General features: G+C 41.1%; 1 protein-coding gene across 8 annotated transcripts in view; it reads right to left on the minus strand.

The window, feature by feature from the left end:
• LOC104212226 (protein DETOXIFICATION 31-like) overlaps positions 1 to 16176 on the minus strand; it is a 43147-nt gene that overhangs the window by 4276 nt on the left and 22695 nt on the right. For 3 of the 8 annotated variants that reach the window (XR_011402990.1, XR_011402991.1, XR_011402989.1), the window contains exon 5: positions 2868 to 2974. The exons of 1 other annotated variant lie outside the window; for it this stretch is intronic. Coding sequence is in view for 3 of the 7 variants with exons in the window: in XM_070160346.1 (XP_070016447.1) it covers positions 2959 to 2974 (16 nt within the window). In the remaining 4 variants the exon portion in view is untranslated. Of the gene's footprint in view, positions 1 to 2704; positions 2975 to 16176 lie in introns of those variants that run through there. 4 more of the 8 variants (XR_011402992.1, XM_070160346.1, XM_070160345.1 and 1 more) reach the window with 2 other exon arrangements.

The following is a 16176-nucleotide window of genomic DNA, read 5'->3' on the forward strand; positions in this document are numbered from 1 at the left end:
GGAACCATTAATAAATTAATACTTCATCGTATAGAAACTTTTTACTTAGCTCATTTTAGGAGAACCATAGCAACACACAAGTGAATTCTCATAACTGTAGAATATGCAAATCTCTAAGTAGTGGTCTAAGCCACCATAGCCCTTCCGGGATCTGCCTACACATAATCGGCCATAACAGTAAAATACTTCTGAATATAATCAATTACGGCGACCGTCGAGCCTCGTGCGCACCGTCACCACTATGCGAATTCAACTATGGCTGACCAATCTAACTTCCTCTAATTCATCCTTAACTTGCCTTAGAGATAATATTAGCTCCATTCCTTACATCACCAACATAAATCCGCACTCATCTTGAGTGACCCCATTCCATGAGACCACATTGTCTCAAATTCCACGAACTATTTCATACCTCCCTTGTGCGCACATTCGCATCCTCAACTGGTGCACCCATTCTGATAATCTCTCTATGAATCCAAAGTCTTTTCCCTTTTTTTCCTCCCGATGCTACACTGCAAGTCGAAAACATCATAGATAATTCCGAGCCTCTTATCATAATCTTCTACAAAAGATCGATTCTTAACCATACTGCGGGCTTGAACCCTTAGGCACCGCATTTTTAAATCTTTTGAATTCACTAGGACCGTTGTTGAGATTTATCCACTCTGACTTGGTCCCGAACATAATCAACTCCATGAATCTTCTAGCACATGAACACCTTCTCGATGAAGCACCAGGCCGAATCACTTTCCTTGAAACCTGCATCTACACAACGCATAAATCCTGTACCCTTTCCCAAGTCTGATCATGAGTCAATACGACTAACAATAGAACATCTTTAACAATTCATTTGCTCAAATTACCTCTAAAGTTCGTTTCCCTTAGCTGAAATAACCCATCCATATGCTAATAACCTGAAATCTCACAAATAGACGACCATGCAATCCAACCGTAGGCGGTGGAACTCTCCCACTTAGCTTGAAGCCACTATTACACAACTCCAGAACCCGCCAAGATTCTTTATCTCTCATTGACATAACCTTGCGCAATCCACCGCCAAATTCCTCGAGATCATTTCGTTAGTATTTCATGAACACTCTAAATTTCCGTCAACATTCACATATTCGACCTCTTACCGGAATGGCCAGTAAAATCTTCTGCAGAAGCTTTGCCAACCAAACGATCGCTAACCTTCTCACAGGGAATAACCCACCTATTGAAATCACTTTCCGACATCTTCCAACGCTGTTGCACGGGGTACAATCACTACGACATCAATAACCCATCTTGAGTCTGAGCTCACTCTCTAGCTGCACAAGTCCATTCACCCCTCATGGACATCAATTAAATGTGCGGCAACATCTTTCCAATTCAAAGGTATGTTGTATCCTTCTTCATTTCAGGCAGCTCCCTTCTATTATATCAAATCTCCTGCTGCGTAATAGCCCATGCTCCAAATTATATCCGTAGGCCCCAATCACCAATCTCTAAAATTCCCAAATCATTCCAAACTCTCCTTAAGGTGCATAGTCATCCTACCGCAAAGGCCATATGCAACTCCGCCACTCTCCCACTTTGGCAGAACTCACCCCTTTAATCTACTACTCGACCTTTGCTTCTTATACCTGGACTTCTAGATGTTTTAACCACTGCCTGACACTCCCCACATGTCCTTCATCATCCGTTGCTACTCAGCTATTACCTCAAATAAATTCCACCTACGTAGCGCTTGAACCCACCAACCGCTACTAACTTTAAATCTCCCCGAGGTCATCTTTCTTGGGCCATCAACACTAGATATACCGATTCAATCCTGAACCATCACACATTGTGATCTCTGACAGTTGCCTCTCCATTATTATTTCACAATATCCTGCCCCAAAGGCGAATTGAAGAAAACCATAACACCGGCAAACTCAACATATTCAATCGAGGACGACGATACCACGTCACAGATGAAAATTCCACCACGCTCGAAAATACCAAGTCTCGTTACTCCATCAAACCAAAGTTGAATATTTATAGCCCGATTGCCTCTCTTCCAACGGGAAATAAAATTCTGAATCTCTGAATCTTGCATTGAGTAAACATCCTTCCAAGTCAGTCACTACTTCAACGCATAGACAAACACTCTACCATTACACCAATATTGTGTGATAACAACGCACGAATCATCATAACAATTGATGCCAAATCTCAAAACCTTAGGTAATATTGAAACTGAGCTGAAATGACAGAACGACCTTCCGCAAGGCGACGACAATAGCTCGATCAAATACGCAGGGGGGAACATCCCGCACCACATCTGTAGTACTATTACATTTTCCCAATTCTCGATTTATAATAAGCGCTTCACGTTGCATAAGATTTAGTAGGAAAGAAACAAGCCATAAGCCTTAAGAAATCTAATCGCACGATGGGGAATCAAGTAGGGAGGTGCTCCTAACAGTCGTGTAGCCTCTCGAAGATAAGTACAGACATCTCTGTACCGATCCATGAGACTCTACTAGACTTGCTCATGACTCATGAGACCTAAGGAAACCTAGTGCTCTGATACCATGTTGTCATGACCCAAATTTCACTAAGGGGCATGATGGCGCCGGACATCGCTGTCAGGCAAGCCAACCAAAATACTTAATTAAATTCTTATTTAAATAATTTTGAAAACTATGATTTTTCCTACAATTTTACCAGTAAAAGATAATCGTTTCAAATCAAATATGAATGTTAAGAAGTTAATATAAGATATGCCATAATCATCCCAGAATCCGGTGTCACAAGTGCATGAGAATTTATTAGAGAACGCAATAAAATATAGTAACTTTCCGGAATACAAGTGGACATAAATGAAAAATACAGTAACATACTCTGAAGAGGACTCCGCTGGCTGCGGATCGTCTCGATAAATGCAACTCACCTACATCTCCGTATCAACCATGTCATTATGCCACTAAGCCACTAGCCACACTTGAACCTGTGCAACAAAAATGCACAGCAAGTGTAGTATGAGTACGAAAACAATGTGTACCCAATGAGTATCCCGTCTAATATCGAAGAAGTAGAGACGAGAGGTCGACTTCGACACTTACTAATGGTCCAATGATAATATAGAAAAAGTATGAGGAATTCATGGATTTCATAAAGCAAAATTTAACTCATAAAGCCAGAAAGCAGGTAAACAACTTCTCAAATAATAAAGGATTTCCAAAAGTTTACTTTTCATTATCTTTATCAATTTATCTCTGGCCATGAAGGAGCAATTATCAACATTTAAAATTCTCAAGCAAGCAATACAAGCATGCACATATCATGCCGAGGTCATACGGCCCGATCCAACAATATTTAAATTGTGCACTGCCAGAGGGTCGAATGACGCGAACCATAGATGCATCTATTTAATCTACTGAGGCGTTTGGCCCGTTCCGAAATTAAACGCTAAACGCATATAGACAGTCAATCAAGAAGTCAACAGAGAACAATTATCCAAAGAAAAGCCAATTCTCTTTTAACAATTTTATAAAATAAAGTTTAATCCTTTTTGAAATTCATTTACCAATTCGATAGGATTTAAGCAATTCAACTGCCAACAAGATTATAGATATTCCAAGTATAGCATGCTTTTAGGTCCTAGACTACCCGGACTTACACATAATAGTAGTTATACACGGACTCCCGTCACCTCGTGCATACGTAGCTCCCACAAATAGGAGCACATAACCAATTATATCACATATGGGGACAATTCCCTCTTACAAAATTAGAAAGGAGATTCACCTCGCTCTGAAGATCCATAACCGGCATTTCACGCTCTTCCGAAGACTCGAATCGATGCACAATACTCCAAAACTAGCCAATAATTATGCAAATCCATTAATATATGTTCAATTACTCATTACAATCCAATTTATAACAATTCCTAACCCCGATCGAAAAGTTGACAAAATTGCCCTCGGACCCACGTGCCCGGATTCTGAAATTTTTCGAAGATAAAGTTTACCCATGAACTCACGAACTCAAATATATGATTTTCTCATTATTTCATACCTAAAATCATGGTCAAAATCCAAGAATACGAATTTTCTAGGTTTTCGTCAAACCTCCAAATTTCTACCAATTTACATGCAAATATTCATACATAATCAATGTATTTAACTCAAGATAGGTGGGGTTAACTTACCTTGCCGTTGATGATGAAAACCCCCACTTGAAGCTCCCCAGAATTGGCTCCAATGGAAGAAATGGGGTTGAAATGAACCCAACCACCGATTTAAAGGAACTCATTGCCTCCAGCATTTCCCCACCTACAGTCACTTGATTGCTTTTGCGGTTCCGCAGGTTCGACCCAATACCCGCTTCTGCGGTTTCTCACCTGGCTGCCCTTTCCACTTCTGCGCTTCAACCACCGCAGGTACGGTCCCGCTTCTGTAGCTACATGACCGCATCTGCGATCTCTTCACTTCTGGTCCAGAACTGCATCTGCGTCCCTCCTAGCCGCTTCTGCAGCTCCGCACCTACGGCCAAACCTTGCAGGTGTGGTTACACCGGATACTAGCTACTGAAGCCCTTTTTTAAACTCCAAATTTGATCTATTAACCATCCAGAATCCAGACGAGGCCCTAGGGACCCCGTCCAATCATACCAACCAGTCCCAAAGCACATTACGAACTTACTCGAGGCCTCAAATCATATCAAAGTTTAATGAACTTTAGAGTTTCAAACTTCTACATTCGATGACGAAACCTATCAAATCACGTTCGATTGACCTCAAATTTGGCACACAAGTCATATTTGACATTACGGACCTACTCCAACTTCCGGAATTGGATTTTGACCCCGATATCAAAAAGTCCACTTCCGGTCAAACTTCTCAAAAACCTTCAAATTTCTATCTTTAGCCAAATGACTCCAAAATGACCTACAGACCTCCGAATTCACTTCTGATCGCCCTCCCAATACCAAAATCACCATACGGATCTATTCCCAGACTAAAAATCTCAAATGGACATTGATAACCCTGAAATGCACTTCAATCCAAACTTATGAGATTCTTCCAAAAATGCTAACTTCCAGAATAGGCACTGAAACGTTCCCGGGTCTTCCAAAACCCAGTCCGGACATACGTCCAAGTCTGAAATCATTCTACGAACCTTTTAGAACCTTCGAATCCCGATTTTGAGGTCGTTTACTCAAAAAATCCAACCTTAGTCAATTTTTTCAACTTAAAGATTCCGAAATGAGAATTCTCTTTCCAAATCAACTCTGAACTTCCCATAATTCAATTCCGACCATGCGCACAAGTCATAATACCTGAAGTGAAGCTACTCATGGTCTCAAACTGCTGAACGGCGTGCTATAGCTCAAAATGATCGGTCGGGTCATTACACTACATATCCCACCTCAAAATACGAGAATCAGGTAAACGTAGTCCGGAAAGATTTGATACGGGCGAGAATTAAACAAATCAACTAATTTAGAGAAAATATATTTTTTGTCTTTTGTTTTGAAAAGTGATGAAACATGTAAAATCTTTTTGGATTTTCTTTATCCTCTTTTTTTATTTTATTTTTTTTAGAAAATGATAGGAAAGAGCAAAATCTTTTTGGATTTTTTTTGTCTTTTTCTTGGAAAAAAAGTGAAAGAAAAATATAAATGGGCCCTACTTGCTTCATTTTTATACTTCACCCTCCTTTCTTTCTTATTTACCCTCAACCCTCATTGGTCCGCCAAATGACCCCTTTTACCCTTGAAGACTACAACATGTAGCACATACGATGCATCATGATGGTCTTTTATTTTTGGGTACACTTGTCCTAGACGGACCTAACCTTATGTTGAGGCCCCAAGGTGAAATAAACATGATGCAAACAAGCGATCCTACTAGGGATCCGACATAAGGCTATGTTATTCTAGGTTTAAATCCTGGGTGTATTGTTCTAGACCTGGCTTACCCGAGTGGACAACTCGAGCCGGGGGGAGGGCTACGTACCGGGAACCAAAAGGCCATCCGGCTTTGTAACTTGTCCGAACCTCATTTTAAATTAGGGTATGACACTAACAGAAAAGAAGTCACGCCAGCATGCACTTTCCAGCAGATTAGAATATAAGGGTTTTCGTAGCAGTTTATATATAGTACAAATAATATCAAAGCGGTAAAAGGCAACATTTAGCACATTAGGCCCAAGCATGTAATAAAAATTAGCTAATAAATAAAATCCAAATATAACAATTATTCTAACCTCGAATTCTTGAATCCTGAACCAGAGATTCTGGGTTCTCATCCCCAGCAGTCTCGCCAGAGTTGTCACACCTCCTTTTTCTACCCGGAAAGGGTATATAAGGGAGTTTTTCCAATTAAAGTGACAATAACCGAATCAGGATTATTTATATTCAAATTCAGAGTCTCCACTTGGGATAATTTATGGTGTCCCAAGTCACCGGTTTAGAATCCCGAATCTAGGAAAGTTTGACTATGTTTTACAGTCCGCGAAACACAGAAATCCGGGTAAGGAATTCTGTTAACCCGAGAGAAGGTGTTAGGCATTTCCGGGTTCCATGATTTTAGCACGGTCGCTCAACTATTATTATTGGCCTAATTATTTGATTAATTACATTTTTTATACCTATTGTGCATTTTTAGCTTTTGACTGTTTTTAATTATTTATGAAATTATTCTGGAACAAGTTACGATTGTCGTACACTTGTTAGTTTGGTACATATTGCGAATCGTGTCACGGGAACCGTACCCACGATTTACAACATGTTTAAATTATTAATATTATTAGTTGTTGTGGCCGAGCCACATAAATATACCCCCGGATTTGAAAATTATGTATCACAACTACATCACGGGAATCATACCCGTAGTCACGATGATTTAATTACACGCCTAAACCAAACTATGATATTCATAAACTATTTAGTAGTTATTTCCTTAATTGCATGACAAAGCTAAAGATAAATGTGTGGTGTGCTAATTATCAGCTTTGGGTCTGCAGATCGACCTTGTTAGGCCCAATTTTCTTCAAACCACATTTAACATCATCATGACCCATTTCATCATTAAAAGTGCAATAACAGTGCTAACCTTTAAACAATATTCTCAAATAATATGTTTCACCTATATAAAACCTTGAATTTAGTTCATCAATACAAGTAAATTACACAACAAAATTAAATACAGAAATGATAAAAGAAAGGAAAAAATACCAAAAAGCAGTAACATTGAAGAAGTTTTTAGAGGTAACCATTGAAGCAATTGAACTAGCAGCAAAGAAGCACTGAGTCGTCCTCAAAAATAGCTCAGTCAAAGTACCAGGTGTACCAGCAAAATCCCTAATTTCTATATATCCTCAAACTTAAAAATAAACTTTTACCCTTCTTGATGGGTAGAAAGAAAACAACCCAACTAAGAAAAACATTATCTTAAGAACCTTTCTTTAACCATTTCTGAAGCAAACACAAGTAAAAATTTGTATTCTTGATTTAACCAACAGCCAAAACTATGACTTTTCACCAAAAATCTGATGAATCAAGAAACTTCAGCTAATTTGCTACAACCCTTAAAAAATTACCAAAATAAGATGCCCCTTTGAGCAGTCAGTGGTTGTGCCAACAGCTCCCAGAACTTCAATCCCCAAATAAGCCAGCACTACATGATTCTATTGAAAGTTCGGGATTTATAATTCACCAAAAAAATGAGGTGGAGAACATTGTGAGTTGTTATGCAGACACGGCATAAACTCTTGTTTATAAGCTTAACCCAAAAAAAAGCTAAAATTTCATCTCGACTTTACATTTCCTCTTAATTGCTCACAAATGATCAAAGATTATTTAGAAAGTAACTACAGATCTATGAGGTTCAAACTTTTCTTTCAAAAACAAGGATAGGAAGAAACCTTTAACTAGTAATAGCACTTCTTTTAACAAAGCACTGTTAGCAAACTGGTAAAATATTAACGCAATTTTAAAACCTCAATTAAATAATATTTTTGGATATGCCAGATCCAAAAAGGTTGATATAACAGCATAGAGTACAACAAAATAAATCTGACATATGCTTACCGGAACAAATTGATTGTGAACCATGGGTTTCAAAGGAGACTTCTCTATTTTGTGTTGTCCGTGTGTTAGCTGTTATATCTCTCCTTTTAGGATTTAGGAAATTGGAGATTGAATGATTTTTGTTCCATCCTTTCCTTTCAAGAAAGTGGTTGTCGTGTTTTTGTTGTCTAGGTCTAGGAATTGGAATCTTAGGGTAGAGTTTCTATAATTGGGTATTTTATATGGAGGTGGGAAGGGATGATGGCCATTGGATTAGAAGGAAATAAATGGCTAGGATTAAATCTTGCACTTAAGTGGGCTAATGAGTTGGGAAGAATGAGCTAAGGGTAATTGAGTTGGACCATGTCTTTTGGGTTTGAACTTAGGCTAAGAAGACCAAATAATACAATGTATCTATAAAGTGTAAAATCACTCTTAATTAAAATAAACTAATATAAAACTAAATACTAAAAGTGAAACTATTTTTTGTATTTTCAAATGTTATAATAAAGTAAAAAGTAGGAAGAAGAAGCTAAAGCCATAGTGAAATTAAAATACTATAAATATAAATATACTAATTATCTTTAAACTAAAGATGAAATATATTTTTTTTGTATTTTTTTTGTGATAGAATAAAGTAAAAGAGTCAAAACTATTTAAAATAACAATATTAAACCTAAACTAAATATATTACGCTAAAAAGTATGAAATTTCGATGAGGGTCAAAAATGACATGTCTACACCAGCCGCCAAAGTTCACGATCAGGTCCCAGTTGCGAACGCTCCAGCAGGACCAGCTCAGGCACCGGCTATGCCGATTGTTATTCCAGACCTTCAAGAGGTCCTAGCCTAGATTCTATTAGTGTGCACAGGCCTAGCTCAGGCGGTCTCAGTTACTACGGCTACAACTACTTCTCAGGCTGCGGGAGGCACCCAGACTCCCACCGCTTGCACACCTGAGCAGGTTGTGTAGGGACTTCAAACACCGAGGGTACCTCTAGCCCAGCCGATTGCGCCTGCTCAGGATTATGTAGTACCAGTTATGCGTGATGACGAGCAGCGTCGATTAGAGTGGTTTGGTAGACTTAAGGCTCCGACTTTCAGTGGTGCAGAGGGCGAGGATGCCCAGGGAAAGGATGCTTCGGAACGCAAGTATTTTGGAGACCAGCGGGGTCTCTTTCACTACATTCCAGTTTTCAGGAGTTGTTTTTACATGGTGGGAGGCTTATGAGAGGCGTAGGCTTGTGGATGCAGCGTCCCTTACCTGGCAGCAGTTCTCTGCTCTCTTTTCTGAGAAGTATGTGCTACAGTCTCGCAGAGAGGAGCTGCACAGGCAGTTCGAGCAGTTGCATCAGGATGATATGATTGTGATACAATATGAGATGAGATTTTCAGAGCTAGCTCATCATGCTATTTGGTTGGTTCCCATGGATAGAGAGAGGATCAGGAGGTTCTTGGATGGCCTCACATATCAACTTCGGATCCTCATGACCAGAGAGAGGGTGTCAGGTGCTAATTTTGAGCAGGTTGTTGATATTGCTCGAGAGATTGAGTCAGTTCATCGCCAAGAGTGAGATGAGAGGGATGCCAAGAGGTCTCGGGGATCCGTTAGCTTTGGTAGTGCTCCTTCTAGAGGCTAGTTTCAGCACAATAGAGGCCATCAATTCATACATGCTCAGTCAGCTCACATAGTTCATGGTGGGGCATCATCGGTCCATGGTTCTCACAGTTCTCATCAGGGCCATTCATTACTTCATGCCCTTCCAGCCAGAGTTTGTCCCATGCTCCATCAGTTCAAGGCTCTTCTATAATAGTTTCTTATGCTAGTAATCCCGGTGCTAGGGGTTCCCTTCAATCCTCGTCCCCCGCACCAGGAAGTTATTATGAGTATGCAGAGTTTGGGCATATGAGGAGACAGTGTCTTCATCTTCTTGGGGGTCCATCTTAGCAGAGGAGTCAGCCCTCGACTTCAGCTCCAATTACGTCACCACCTGCCAAGTCAGCTAGGGGTAGGGGTCAGTCAGCTAGGGGTAGGGGTCAGTCAGCTAGGGTTCTCCCCAGAGGGGAAGGCGATCCGGTGGTGGTCAGGCCCATTTCTATGCACTCCCAACTAGACCAGATGCTATTGCTTAAGATGTCGTGATTACAGGTATTGTCTCAGTTTGCCATAGAGATGCATCTGTGTTATTTGATCCTGGTTCCACTTTTTCCTATGTGTCATCATATTTTGCTCGTTATTTAGATACGCCCCGTGAGTCTCTTATTTCATATGTTCGTGTATCTACTCCAGTGGGTGATACTATTGTTGTGGACCGCGTATATTGGTCGTGTGTGGTGAGTATTGGGGGTCTGGAGACCCGAGTGGACCTTTTGTTACATTGTATGGTGGATTTTGATGTGATATTAGGCATGTATTGGCTATCTCCATGTCGTGCTATTTTGGACTGTCATGCTAAGACAGTAATGTTGGCTATGCCTGGTGTGCCACAGATTGAGTGGCGAGGTTTGACTGATTTTATTCCTAGTAGGGCGATTTCATTTCTGAAGGCCGAGCGGATGGTTGGGAAAGGTTTTCTTTCATACTTAGCTTTTGCGAGGGACGTCATTGTAGAGACTCCTAGTATCGATTTTGTTCAAGTAGTGAGGGATTTTCCCGATGTGTTTCCTGCAGACCTGTCGGGCATGCCATCGGACAGGGATATTGACTTTGGTATTGATTTGGTGCCGGGCGCTCAGCCCATTTCTATTCCACCATATCGTATGGCACTAGCGAAGTTGAAGGAGTTGAAGGAGCAATTTCAGGAACTCCTAGATAAGGGGTTTATTCGGCCTAGTATGTCGCCTTGGGTGCGCCTGTTCTATTTGTGAAAAATAAGGATGGCATGATGAGGATGTGCATTGATTATAGGCAGTTGAACAAAGTCACAATCTAGAATAAGTATCCTTTGCCTCAAATTGATGATTTATTTGACCAGCTTCAGGGAGCGAGAGTGTTCTCCAAGATTGATCTTCGGTCAAGGTATCACCAGCTTAAGATCAGGGACTTAGATATTCTTAAGACGACTTTTAGGACACGATATGATAATTATGAGTTCCTTGTGACGTCTTTTGGGATGATCAATGTCCCAGAAGCGTTCATGCATTTGATGAACAACGTGTTTCAGCCTTATCTCGACTCATTTGTGATTGTTTTCATTGATGATATTCTAGTGTACTCGTGTAGTCATGAGGAGCACTCTGAGCATTTAAGAGTTGTGTTGCAGCGGTTGAGGGAGGAGAAGCTTTATGTAAAGTTCTCCAAGTATGAGTTCTGGCTCAGTTTAGTGGCTTTCTTGCGGCATGTGGTGTCCACTGAGGGTATTCAGGTTGATCCAAAGACGATAGAGGAAGTTCAAAGTTGGCCCAGACCGTCCTCAGCCATAGAGATTAGCAGCTTTCTTGGTTTGGCGGGTTATTACTGTCGGTTTGTTCAGGGATTTTCATCTATTGCATCACCCCTAACCAAATTGACTCAGAAGGGTGCTCTATTTAGGTGGTCGGATGAGTGTGAGTCGAGCTTTCAGAAGCTCAAGACTGCCTTGAACACAGCTCCAGTGTTAGTTTTACCATCAGCTTCAGGTTCATATATAGTATATTGTGATACATTTAGAGTTGGTATTGGGTGTGTGTTGATGCAAGAGGGTAGAGTGATTGTTTTTTGCTTCTCGTCAGTTGAATCCCCATGAGAAGAACTACCATGTTCATGATTTGGAGTTGGCTGCCATAGTTCACGCATTGAATATTTGGAGGCATTATCTCTATGGTATGTCTTGTGATGTGTTTACTGATCATCGTAACCTCCACCACTAGTTCAAGCAGAAGGATATCAATTTGAGGCAGCGGAGATGGTTGGAGCTGCTAAAGTATTATGATATCACTATCTTGTACCATCCGAGAAAGACCAATGTAGTGGGCGATGCCTTCAGTAGGAAGGCGATGAGTATGGGCAGTTTTGTTTATATTCCTGTTAGGGAGAGACCTCTTGCAGTTGATGTTCAGGCATTGGCCAATCGGTTCGTGAGGTTGGATATTTCAGAGCCCAGTCGGGCCTTAGCTTGTGTGGTTTCTCGGTCTTTCTTGTATGATCGCATTAGAGAGCGCCAGTATGATGATCCTCATTTGCTTGTCCTCAAGGACAAAGTTAAGCACGACGATGCCAGAGATGTGACTATTGGTGATGACTTAGTATTGAGGATGCAGGGCCAGGTATGTATGCCTAATGTGGATGGGCTTCGGGAGTTGATTCTAGAGGAGGCCCATAGCTCGCAGTATTTTATCCATCTGGGTGCCGCGAAGATGTATCAGGATTTGAGATGGCACTACTGGTGGAGAAGAATGAAGAAAGCTATAGTGATATTTTTAGCTCGGTGTCTTAATTGTCAGCAGGTGAAAAATGAGCATTAGAAACCGGGTGGCTTGCTTCAGCGGTTAGATATTCCAGAGTGGAAGTGGGAGCGGATACCCTTGGATTTTGTAGTTGGGCTCCCACGGACTTTGAGGAAGTTCGATGCTATTTGGGTGACTGTGGATCGGCTAACAAGTCCACACACTTCATTCCTATGTGTACTACCTATTCTTCGGAGCGGTTAGCTGAGATTTATATTCGAGAGATTATTCTCCTGCATGGGGTTCCAGTTTCCATCATTTCACACAGAGGTACCCAGTTCACTTTGTAGTTTTAGAGGGTCGTGCAGAGAGAGTTGGGTACTCAGGTTGAGTTGAGCACAACCTTTCACCCAAAGACGGACGGGCAGTTCGAGCGCACTATTCAGATATTGGAGGACATGTTGCGCGCTTGTGTCATTGATTGTGGATGGTCATGGGATCAGCTTCTACCTCTTGTGGAGTTTTCATATAACAACAGTTATCAGTCGAGTATTCGGATGGCTCCATATGAGGCTTTATATGGGAGACGATGTAGATCTTCAATAGGATGGTTTGAGCCGGGCGAGGCTAGGCTTTTGGGGATAGACTTGGTACAGGATGCTTTGCAAAAGGTGAGAGTGATTCATGATCGGCTTCGTACAGTGCAGTCAAGACAAAATAGTTATGCTGATAGGAAGGTTCGTGATGTGTCTTACATGGTTGGGGAGAAGGTTCTACTGAAGGTTTCACCCATGAAGGGTGTCATGAGATTCGGGAAGAAGGGTAAATTGAGTTCTCGGTTCATTGGGCCTTTTGAGGTGCTTCGGAGGATTGGGGAGGTGGCTTATGAGCTAGATTTGCCACCTAGCCTATCGAGTGTGCATCCGGTATTTCATGTTTCTATGCTCCGGAAGTATATTAGCAATCCATCTCATGTTTTGGATTTCAGCACGGTTCAGTTAGATGGTGATTTGACTTATGATGTGGAGCCAGTGGCTATTGTGGAGCGTCAGGTTCGAAAGCTGAGATTAAAGGATATAGCTTCAGTGAAATTGTGGCGCAGAGGTCTGCTCGTAGAGGAGGCTACCTGGGAGACCGAGTGGGAGATGCAGAACAGATATCCTCACCTATTTGAGGCTTCAATTATGTTTCTTGACTCGTTAGAGGATTTACATTTGTTTTAAGAGGGGGAGGATGTAACGACCCGGCCGATCGTTTCATAAGTTACAGTCCCTTTCTCCCCATTTATACTTCTTTATGTGTTGTTCAGCTGTATTCCGTCATATCGTGTTGGTTGTTCTGTGTTCGGAATGGTCATGGAGTGAAATGAGACACTTAGTCTCTTATTTGGAAGCTTAAGTTGGAAAAGTCAATTGGATGTTGACTTATGTGTAGAAATTATCAGATGTGAATTTTGATGGTTCAGATAGCTTCGTTAGGTGATTTTGGATTTCGGAGAGTGTTCGGAATGTAATTTGGAGGTCCGTGGTAGATTTAGGCTTGAATTAGCGAAATTGAAAATTTGGCATTTTTCGGTCGACAATGGAAATCTTGATATCATGGTCGGAATGGAATTCTGAAAATTGGAGTAGGTCTGTTGTGTCATTTGTGACGTGTGTGCAAAATGTTAGGTCATTTGGATGAGGTTTGATAGGTTTTTTGGATCGGTTGCGGAATTCGGAAGTTTTGAAATCCATAAGCTTGAATCCGAGGGTGATTTGGTGTTTTGATGTTGTTTTGTATTTTCTGAAGGTTGGAATAAGTTTGAATAGTGGTATATGACTGGTTCATATTTTTGGTTGAGGTCCCGGGGGACTCGGGATGAATTTGGACGGTTGTTGGAAAGATTGGACTTGAAATTGAGCAGCTTTAGCTGTTGCTTTTGTCATTTCCGCACCTGCGGATTGGGAACCGCAGGTGCGAGGTCGCAAGTGCGTGGAGGAGACCGCAGATGCGGAGGTTTCCATCAAAAGAAGAACCGCAGGTGCGGTATATTGAGCGCATATGTGGGACTACAGGTGCGGTGCCCGGGGCGCAGATGCGAACCTGGGGCCTTTAAGTGCACACTGCAGGTGCGGTTGGTTTGACCACATAAGCGGTCCGCAGAAGTGAGAAAAGGAGCCGCAGATGCGGAATACCTGGGCAAAAACTATATAAGCATCACTTCCCGAATTTTAGTCATTCTTCCACCATTTTTGGCCGATATTGGAGCTCCAAGATGCCATTTCAAGAGCGAATCAAGTGTATTCAGAGAGGTAAGCTAATTGGGTTTGTATCTTGTGTTTATGGTTATTATTTCATTGTTTAATCATGCAATTTATGGGAAAATTAGAGAAGAAATTGGGAGATTAGGGCTTGAAATTGGAGAGTTAAAATTAGGGATTTGAGGGGCCATTTGAGGTCCGATTTTGGTGATCTTGGTATTTATAGACTCGTGGGAGGATGAGGATCCTAATGATATAATTTTTATTGAATTTTGAGAGGTGGGCCTGGGGGTCGGGTTTGACCAATTTCGGGATTTTTGAGTTAATTTGGTAATTTTTGCATGGGCTTTGTTCCTTTAGCGTGTACTAATGATAATATACTGATTTTGGTCAGATTCGGAGCATTTGGAGGCTGGATCGAGAGGTAAGGACATCACGAAGTAGATTTTTTCTCGGTTTGAGGTAAGTAACGATTGTAAATCTAGACCTGAGGGTATGAAACTCTGGACTTTCGTACTGTTTTAATAATTGAGGTAACGCACATGCTAGATGACGGTGTGTGGGCGTGCACCCGTAGGGATTGTGACTTGGTCCGTCCCGTGGCAATCGTAGAGTTGCATATTTTGATAAACTCTATATGATATCTATGTGTTTTAGAAATGAATCTGTTAACTTGGGTTGAATGCCATGCTTGGGGCCTTGTACCGAACTGTTTGGATCCTCAGGGGTATTTTACTACTATCCTCACACTGTTTTGATCCAAAAGCATATCCTCAGTCATGATTTTTACCTGTTTATTATTTGATTTAGTTTCATTACTCTACTTTCAAATATATGAAAACTGTTTGGCTGAGTTCCCTGATTTTTTATTGAAATGCCCTAGTGACTGTGAGGTTGATGACTAAGAGAGGTCGAGGACCTGATGGTGAGGATTATATATATATTTATAGATCGGGTTGCATGCCACAACGACATTTATATGTATATGGATCGGTTTGCATGCTGCAGCGATATATATTGGATCGGTCTGCACGCTGCAACGATATAGTGCTTGCGATGTAGGAGACACTCCAGAGTATGCACACCCCCAGTGAGCGCAGTCGGCTATATATATTTACAGATCGGGTTGTACGCCCAGCGGTTATCATTATGAGATATCTATTGAGAGGGAGTGCTGAGTGTGAGTGATGATTGATGAGAGTTGAGTCACGAGTGACTGAGAGGCTTTCTCGAGAGGCTATATATATGAGGGATACTTTGCCCGAGGGGCTTATTTATGAAATTACTATTTTTACTCTTTTTTAATACTGAGCCTCTATTGAAAAATATTGAACAAATGTGTTAAATAATTTTTATTGAAACTGGAGTTTTACAAGATGTTCGGAAATTGAACTACGGATTTGACTTTGTTATTTGTATTAAGATTCCATGTTATACTATGTATAAATTTAAATGCTCGTCACTACACTCAGCCTTTATTTACTTTGGTTACTTACTGAGTTGGCGTACTCACGTTACTCCCTGCACC

Source organism: Nicotiana sylvestris, chromosome 10 (genome assembly GCF_000393655.2).
Source record: "Nicotiana sylvestris chromosome 10, ASM39365v2, whole genome shotgun sequence".
NCBI classification, from domain to species: Eukaryota; Viridiplantae; Streptophyta; class Magnoliopsida; order Solanales; family Solanaceae; genus Nicotiana; species Nicotiana sylvestris.